Source organism: Condylura cristata, unplaced genomic scaffold, assembly GCF_000260355.1.
Source record: "Condylura cristata isolate star-nosed mole 26May11 unplaced genomic scaffold, ConCri1.0 scaffold00041, whole genome shotgun sequence".
Taxonomy (NCBI): Eukaryota; Metazoa; Chordata; class Mammalia; order Eulipotyphla; family Talpidae; genus Condylura; species Condylura cristata.
Window position 1 is genome coordinate 4,840,530 of NW_004567142.1, and position 8,700 is coordinate 4,849,229.

The 8,700-nt window shown below is 67.7% G+C and overlaps 1 protein-coding gene across 1 annotated transcript in view; it reads left to right on the top strand.

Moving 5' to 3' along the window:
- Positions 1 to 8,700, top strand: part of CCDC155 (coiled-coil domain containing 155) — a 15,735-nt gene that overhangs the window by 1,084 nt on the left and 5,951 nt on the right. The window contains exons 2-11 of the mRNA XM_012733503.1: positions 1,449 to 1,611; positions 1,981 to 2,167; positions 2,478 to 2,542; positions 3,360 to 3,426; positions 3,567 to 3,728; positions 3,930 to 4,047; positions 4,320 to 4,370; positions 7,935 to 8,012; positions 8,278 to 8,334; positions 8,559 to 8,679. Coding sequence (XP_012588957.1) covers positions 1,449 to 1,611; positions 1,981 to 2,167; positions 2,478 to 2,542; positions 3,360 to 3,426; positions 3,567 to 3,728; positions 3,930 to 4,047; positions 4,320 to 4,370; positions 7,935 to 8,012; positions 8,278 to 8,334; positions 8,559 to 8,679 — 1,069 coding nt within the window. The remainder of the gene's footprint in view (positions 1 to 1,448; positions 1,612 to 1,980; positions 2,168 to 2,477; positions 2,543 to 3,359; positions 3,427 to 3,566; positions 3,729 to 3,929; positions 4,048 to 4,319; positions 4,371 to 7,934; positions 8,013 to 8,277; positions 8,335 to 8,558; positions 8,680 to 8,700) is intronic.

The following is an 8,700-nucleotide window of genomic DNA, read 5'->3' on the forward strand; positions in this document are numbered from 1 at the left end:
CCGGCCGCGCCAGCAGAGGGCGCGCGGCCACCGTGGAAGCAGCGAGGGTCGGGGCGGTGGAGACCGGAGGGCAGGCAGGCTGGGGAAGCGGGAGGGCGCAGCCGCGCAGAGAGCAGAGCTGTGGGCAAAGGGACAAGGGGCGCAGGGACAGCGGGACCCACAAGAAGGAGGTGGAGAGAACTAGAGCAGGATGGGGACTCCACACAGTCTGGGAGGCAGTCAAGGAAGCACAGGTGGGGAGCAGGGGCCGCCCCGGGCGCCCCCGAAGAGACTGCCTGGGTAACGCCGCTCCACTCTTGCCAGGCTGCAGCACCCCAGGGTCACCCCCACCTCACCATGGGGCCCCACGTGTCAACCTGGCGTCTCCTTGACTGGGCTTCTGCTCCCCTTCCCACGGAGCTTAGTACCCCAAGGGCTCCTTACTAGGACCCCTGAAGCGGTAGGGGGAGAGGAAGGCCCCGTTGCACAGGTGACCTCGGGCCCCGCCTGGCTTCTCTGCCCTTGTCCCGTCCGAGGGGCTCACTGGACAGCAGCGGGGTCCAGGCAAGGTGCCCAGAGCCACTGAGCAGTGGCGCCTCCCCTGGCCCTTCCTCTCCCCCTTGGAGAGAAGGTAACACCGCCACCCCTTTCCACAGGAAGAAACTGAGGCTCAAGAGGCTAAGTCCTGTCCTGGGCCGCCCCCTTTACAGATGGCTGGGGCTCTGGGGTGCCCAGCTGTCCAGGAGCAGGCCCTGGCAGGGAGGCCCTGCTGGCCACTGGCCTCTGGCCTGGAGCACGTATTGAGCGCCTGCTGTGTGCGGGCCTGGTGGGTAGGGCGGCTGCAGACTACCCTTGCAGGGGTTACTCTTCACAGCCTGGAAATAACCCTGCCCTCCATTTCACTAGTGGGGAAACTGAGGCTTCAAGAGGCGAAGCCACCTGCCCACTGTCAGCATCTGGGCTTGGAGGAGAGGGCTGCGGGGGGGCTCCCCCCCACCCCCGCGCACCCCGTCTGCATCAGCCCATCCCCCCAAGCTTGCGCCCTGACTGTGGGCTGAGGACACCAGCCTTCTCTGAGGTGGGGGGGGGGGCAGGAGAAAAGAGACCCGGCCCCAGGGCGGCTCCGGGCTGGGAGCCGGAGATGTGGCTGGTGGGATCGATGCAGGCTGCCCGCGCTTTATTGGATTGTTCCTGGCTCCTGAGCCCCCCTCGCCCTGGGCTCCTCCCAGAATCCTCTCTTCTTTGCCCTCCCCTGCCCCTACCCCCCTCTAAGCAGAGCTTGGGAAGCCGAACAGAGAGGAAGAGAGAGCTCAGAGTGGCTCTGCCCTTCTCGGCTCCTGAGCGTGGGCTCCCCATCAGGCCGCAGAGGGACTTCCTGGCCTGTAGGGGGGGGCCGGGCTGCGGGGCGGCAGAAGGGCCCTCACCCTGCTCCCCAGCATGGCTACTCCCACCGGCCGGCCGCACTCTGAATCAGCCCCCGGCTTCCCTCCGCCCCCCTCAGGCGGCCCTCTCCCCCATGTCCCGCAGTGTACCTCTGGGACCAGCCGGAGGAGGGCGGCCTGGGCATGCTGCTCAGCCTAGAGGAGCAAGTGCTGAACTCCACATTCCAGGCCTGTGACCCCCAGAAGACAGGTGGGAGGGGCAGCTCAGGGTGGGGGCAAGCAGATGGATGAGGGGGGAGGTGGGGGCCAGACTGGGCTGGGCAGGAAGAAGTGGGTGATTGTGGGAGGAGCCCCCAGAGGCAGAGGAATGGGGGGTGTTTGAGGGGCGGGAAGGGCAGCGTGTGAGGCAAGCCCAGGGCTGGGCAGGGAGGGCTGCCCCTGTGGGCCTGGTGGGGTTCAGCTGTCCTCTCCGGCCGCCCTGTGAGGTGGGCGTGACTGCATGCCATTTTCAGGTGAAGAGGGATGCCTCAGAGGAGGGGAGAGGGTGTCCCCGAGGCCAGTGACACCCGTACCCCTTCTCACTGCCCCTCCCCTCCTGTTGCTCCGGCCCCGCCCCCAGGCACTGTGACTGTCACCCACGTTCTGGCTTACCTGGAGGCAGTGACCGGAAGGGGCCCTCAGGACGCACGCCTCCAGACCCTGGCTTGCAGCCTGGACCCCAATGGGGAGGGCCCCAAGGCCACTGTGGACTTGGACACCTTCCTGGTTGTCATGCGGGACTGGATCGCTGCCTGTCAGCTGGATGGGTGTGTGCCCGAACCCCACTGAGTCCTCACACCTCACACCTGCTAGCGCCTCCGGGTGCCAGCCCGCCAGCGGCAGGGAGGAGGAGGCCAAGGTGGGGGCTTGAGGGCTGGAAGGAGAATGGGGTGCTGGGGGCCGACGGGCCCTGCCCACCCCCAGCCCAGCGCTGCCCCTCTTGCTCTTCCACATGGCCTCCCCGTGCTCCGTGCTGGGTGCTCCTCTCCTGTGACCGGCCCTCCCCCGCCACCCCCTGCAGAGTGCTGGTGGGGGCTGAGGGGGCGGCGGGCTCTAAGCCTCATCCCTTTGATACAGGGGATTAGAGCTGCAGGAGGAGACGGTCTTCGAGGGGGCCCTCACCTCCCAGCAGGTGCCATCTGGTGAGCTCGCTATATATAGCGTGAGGCAGGCGGGGCCTGGGGGCCACCGGCCAGCAGGGGAGAGGGTGGGACCCCAGGGGCCTTGCTCTAGACTGGGCCTGTGAGTTCACTTCCTCAGTGCTCCACGCCGACCCCCACCTTCCAGGAGCTCGGTGGGGCTTTCTCCCCGCTTCACTCCTGCTCGTCACAGGCCAGCAGGGCCGCCCGGCCCTCTGCCCCCTCCCTGCGGTAGCCCCGATCCTGGCCGCGCTGGCCTGCAAGGCTTGCAGCTGGCCCCCGCTGGCCCCGAATGCAGACTGCACTCTAGCCCTGTGGAGCCGGCCAGCCCGGCCAGTCACCCACCTGGTCGTGCCACCAGTGCCTTGGGGCCCACGTAAAGTTTTGTTCTTTCTCTGACCTTCGAGAAACACCACAAAGCCCAGAAATGCCATCTCTTGGCTTTCCACTGCCCCTCCGCAGCCGGGCTGGGGTGCTGGCCGGGTTGCGAGCCGCAGCCAGCACCGCTCCAGGCGAGGACGGACCCGGGGAGAGCTGGGGGGCAGGGGCGGAGGAGGCTGTGGCGAGGGGACTCGGGGCCCGGGCTTGGTGGACTGGGGAGAAGGCCTGGACGACGCAGTGGTGGGGGTGCGGGGCTACCTGGGGTTTGCAGGACACTGAGCCGCGGCGGGTGACGAGTGTAGGCTAACAGGGAACTCTGCTCCAGCGCAGAGGCCTCGCTGGCCGGGGTCAGTGCACCCCGAAGACATCCCCAGGGCCCTGGCCAGGGTGGAGCCTGCCCCCCGAGCTCACAGGGTGCCCCCCATCTGTCCCTCTTCAGGGTGCCCAGAAGCCGAGGAGCCAGCCAGCCTGGAGAGCTTCGGGGGCGAAGACCCCAGAACAGAGCTGTACCTACCCGAGGGCCCTGCTGTCCCCCCGCCCGTGGGGGCCCTGGGGGGGAGGGGCGGGGCCGCTCGGCGCAGGGGGCGCTGGCGACCGTGGCTCCCCCTCTGCCGGGCGCGTGCAGTGACCCCCTGCCCTGCCACAGGCCAGCCACGGCGGACCTGCTGAGCAGCCTGCAGGACCTGGAGCTCGGCAACCGGCGGCTGGCCCGGGAGAACGCCAAGCTGCAGCGCAGCGCCGAGACGGCCGAGGAGGGGGCCGCGCGCCTGGGCGAGGAGCTGCTGGCCCTGCGCAAGCAGCTGCGCAGGTGACCCCGCCCCGCCCCAGCGGCCCGGGCCCTGCCCCACCCTGCTGGTCCGCGTGGAAGCCGGTCTCTGCCCACAGCCTCCGCGCCTGCCCCCTCCCCGGCCTGCGCCCTCCTGGTGTCCGGTGTCCGGTGCTTCTGTCTCCCTCGGGGCTCTAGCTCTGGCTTCCTCTGCTCACTCTCCCTCGCCCCCCCGCCCCCCAGCACCCAGCAGGCCCTGCAGTTTGCCAAAGCGGTGGGTGAGGAGCTGGAGGACCTGAAGACTCTGGCCAAGAGCCTGGAGGATCAGAATCGCGGCCTTCTGGCCCAGGCCCGGCAGGCGGTAGGTTCTGGGCCAGGAGCACGGAGGCGTCTCTTTCCGCCTCTGTGGGGGCGGCGCAGGAGTGGGGGGCAGTGGAAAGGGACACCCTGGCTTCTCCCTCCCCCAGGCCCTGCTCGCCCCAGACTTAGGGCCTGATGTACCTGCCTTTCGCGACCGCAGGCTGGCACGAGCTAGCAGGGCTTCTGGGCCCAGGTGGGGTTGGCAGGGCGGGCGAGGGCGATCGGGGACAGGAGGCAGCAAAAGGAGCCTTTGTCCCCCCTCCGGTGGCGCAGGAGAAGGAGCACCAGCAGCTGGTGGCTGAGATACAGACTCTGCAGGAGGAGGTGAGCTGGGGCCCGGCCCCCCTCCCCCAGCCCCCCACACTGGGATCAAACGCCCTTCCGACCCGACCCGAATCTGACGCTGTGGGGATGTCCCTGGGCCGCCTCGCCTGTGGGGCACTGCCATGGCTGTAAGCTGTGGGCACGGGCGGCCGCGGGCCTGAGGCTCATACCCAGGCTGCCCATGCAGGCGGGGCCTCCTCCCTGGGCCGGGCGGAGGGGCGCAGCCCTGCACGTCCGGGCTGGGCACAGGGGTTTCAGCCTGCGGCGGCCGCACGTCTCAGGTGGGGCAGAGTCAGCCTGGCGCACGGCTTGGGTGCAGCTCTGGTGGAAAGAGCACGGGCCTTGAGGTCGGCCCGCGTTTGAATCCCCCCTCTGCTGCTCAGCAGCCCCGGCCTCGCCCGCTTTGTAGCTTCATCGCCCACACACCAGGCTGTTGGCCACCAGGCTCACTGCGAAAGTGAGGTGACAGCCTCAGCCCTGAGTCCCCGTCAGGCCCCCTTCTCAGACGCTGTCACCTCGCTAATGCCGGCTCCAGCCACCCCTTCTGTGCTGAGGCGGAAACTCATCCCTGCCACCCGCCCCTGCCCCCACAAGGCAGCATCGAGAGTCTCGAGACCGGCACAGCCTCTCGGCGCCCCGGGAGCCGTGGGCCTTGCTCAACGGCTGCTCTCTCCGTGGTCACGAGATTGATGTTCGTCATCCCATCTGGCCCTCGGCCTGAGTCGCCACTGCGCCGGCGCCCGCAGGGAGCCTGGCACTGCCTCGCGGCCTCTGGACAGTCCTGCACCTGCTGGTGGCCGTCCTCAGGCGGACCCCACAGCCCCCCAGGGGCTGGCCCCCACTTCACAACTTCTGCACCATCTGGGGGCCTCCCGGCAACGCTCCAGACTCACGGGGCCCCAGTGGACCCCTTCTGCAGCGGCCCCTCCCCCACTGTGTCTAGTCTAAGATGCACATGTCTGCCCTGAGGCCGAGTGGGGGCGCCTTTGCTGACGCTCCCACACTGTGACCCCAGTCCCCACAGTGATACCCACTCTGCCTGAAACCCCAGTCTCTATGTTCTGCGCCTATACTGTGGCTTTTTTAACTTAAACCCAAATTTTTCTCCACCTCTTCCATGAAAACCCCTCTCTTGGGGTGATGGGACTCTTGCCACGCCTGAGACGTGGGGTGCAGAAAGGAGTGCTTGTAGCACCTCTGAGACCACGAAGCAGCTTCCCTGAGAGCCCTGCGGCAGAGCTCCGTCTTGCATCTACTTGGCCGAAGTGACATCTGAGGGTTACAGCCAGAACATCCCCCAGCCGGGGACATGGCCCAATGGGCCTGGCCTCCTGGCTGCACGCGGGGAGCGCTGGAGGAAGGGGGCGTCAGTCTGAGCAACAGCCAACTCCTCGGAGCTTGCGGCTCGGGCTTGCTGGCTCGCTGGCCCTTGGTCGGCCTGCGGCCTCGTGACGCCGGATGCTGCTCTGGACCTCACGCTCACTCGGGACAGGACAGCGGGCAGGGCTCTGCTCAGCAAAGGGACTGCCGGAGCCTCTGCGCTGCGCGCACCGCCCCACCCCCTCTCTCATGCCCCAGGTCCCAGTCACCTGGCCCCGCAGCAGCAAGGAGAGCGGGAGCCAGCGCCCTCCCAGCCTCGGAGAACATGTGCAGGGAAGGCCGGGGCCAGCCCGGCCCCTGAGCCACTGGCATCTCCACCTCTGTTCACCCCAGGCTGGGGCTGGGCCCGCCTGCCGCGGGCGGGTGACCTCATGAAAGCCCAGGGCTGGCTGGGTGAATGGCGGCCAGGGGCTCTGCGCGCACAGGCCACTGCCCCTTGCGGAGCTATTCTGGGGCTGCCCCCTCACAGCTGCCCCAGCCCACGGCTCCGGCTCCGGTTACAGCCGGTGAGGCTGGGCTGAGGCAGCCTTCAGAGAACCTACAGCGAGGCTGAGGCTCGGGTTACTGCAGGGAGGCGGTGAGCAACTTGCCCTGCCAGGGCCAGGCTCCAGCCCAGTCCCCACCAGGTGGACAGATGTCGACACAGCATTCCTGGCCCGTCCTTCCTCGCCCTTCACCTGGCAGCCCCGGCCTGCTGAGGCCGAGACTGATGGAGGACGCGGCGTGGGCCGGTTGAGGGAGGAGGCGCTGGCCCTGTGTCCCCTGGGGCGCCGGAGGAGGGGCCTGACAGGCGGGGAAGGCTGTCTGCAGGCCCCCAACGCCGTCCTCGCCCCAGTGACCACCTCACGGGGAGCCGTGCCACTTGTTAGGGTTTGGGGGATGAGGGCTGCTCTACGCCCAGTGCGTGGCCGGTGAGTTTTCTGGGTGACTCCCCACCCTGCAGGACTCGGCCCCAGCAGCAGCAGCAGCAGCTGCGCCTCCCGCCCTCCTCCGGGCCCCTGTGGGGGTCCTGGCCTCTCTGGAGCCCCAGCTGGTGCTTGGCGGCTGGCTGGTGGCGGCTGCTCCTCTCTGGATAAGCAGGCGGGGAGGGCCGCTGCCAGTCCCCCCCCAGACTGTGCCTGGCACCCAGGGGCACCCAGAGAGTCGGGGGGTTAGAAGCACAGGCTTTGAAATCACCTCTGCGTTGAGTCCACGCCCCCCCACGTGACCTTGGTTGTGGTCCTTAGCTTCGCTCAGTAAAATCGGGGATGATGATTCAGAAAACAGCCAGTCACCCCGTTCTTCCCGGGCGCCACGACTCCATGTGTTTAGCAGTGTCCACGACAACTTCCTGCTGAAACGCTGCCCGCCCCGAGGGGGACAAGGCCCTGGGTCCACCACCAGCCGGGAGGCCGTAACGAGGCCGGGGGCACCGGCTGGCCCTGCGCTAGGAAGAGGGCACCAAGGCCAGGCCACCGGTGCTCAAGGCCAGGCGGGGGCGGGGCGGGGCGAAGGCCGCTGAGGGTAAAGGCACGGCGAGGTACCCACAGGGCAGCGGGCATGCATGCGGCCCACACTGGGGCTGCACGAGAGAAAAAAGGTGGAAATACAGGGGGTCACCTGCCTGGATACAGGGGGTCACCAGCCTGGACATGGCTTCAGGGTGATCTGGTCAGGGAAACCGAAAAACTGGGAGGGTGGAAGAAACAGGAGGAAAAAAGAAAATATATATATATATATATAATATTATGAAAAATATATATAGTTATGGAAACTGGGTGCTGGATAATGGGGGGTCACTGACTTATGTTTACTTTTATGCGTTAAACAGCATTGCCCTACGCAGTTTCTAAGTTTTAAAGTGAGTGTCTATCGTAATGTGACGCCCCATCCTGAAAGCTCTGTGCTCACCGACAGACCACCGGGGCAGCTCCCCCTCCCGGGCCCCGCCTTTCGCCAGAACGGGCGCTGGGGAGTGCGTGGGCGCAGCCCTGAAGTCTCGCCTGCCGCCTGCCAAGTGGACTGTCCGGTCTGCGCTGGGGGCCCTTCCCGAGGCCCAGGAGTGGGCGCTGAGACCCGGGGCCAGAGGGAGGAGACGGCTCACGCAGAGACGCAGACGGGCCGGTCCCCTGCCCGCGCGAGGGGTCAGCGTTGCGCATTGCTGGCCGTTCGCTGACTGGACTTCACTGTTGTTCCTCCTTCCAGAACGGGAAGCTTCTGGCCGAGAGGGATGGAGTGAAAAAAAGGAGCGAGGAGCTGGCCACCGAGAAGGATGCTCTGAAGGTGCCACCCCAGTGCCCTGACGCCGCCACCTCCTGGGGGCCATTTCCCAGCGCAGGCTTAGCCTCCCAGGCCCGTGAGAGCCGGAGTCCCCACCACACCCAGCCTGTGCTCCCCAGGGCGGCCAGGCAGCCCCCCTCTCTACACACACCCCTCTCCCTCTCCTGGGGTGGCAACGAGGGAGGTGAGCCGGGGACCCTGGCCCAGTGAGGGCGGCCAGGCACCCGGGCTTGGGGTGCAGGCAGACAAAAGGCTCCTTCCGTGGCAGCGGCAGCTCCGTGAGTGCGAGAGCCTCATTTGCCAGCGAGAGGCCGTCCTCTGCGAGGTGAGGCTGGGAGAGAAACCTGGGGCCCTGGCCTGTCTCCTGCCCCAGGCTGGAGAGGGACCAGAGGGACCGGCTGAGGCTTCCTGGAGCTCAGGCTGGCCTGGGAGAAGCTGAGCGCCCGCGCCCCCCGGGACCGTCCCTTCGCGGCTCCCCACAGGCCAGCCCCAGCCCGGCCTCCTTTCCCCGGGGGCTGGGCCGGCTCAGTGGGCTTTGGGCTTTCCCAGCGCACTCGCCACGCAGAGAACCTGGCCAAGACCCTGGAGGAGTACCGAGCGACCACCCAGGTGACCCAGCCGCTGCCCTCCTCTGGGCGTCCTGGGACGGCCTCCGCGCGACCTTGCCCAGGCTCACCCTTCTCCCTCTCAC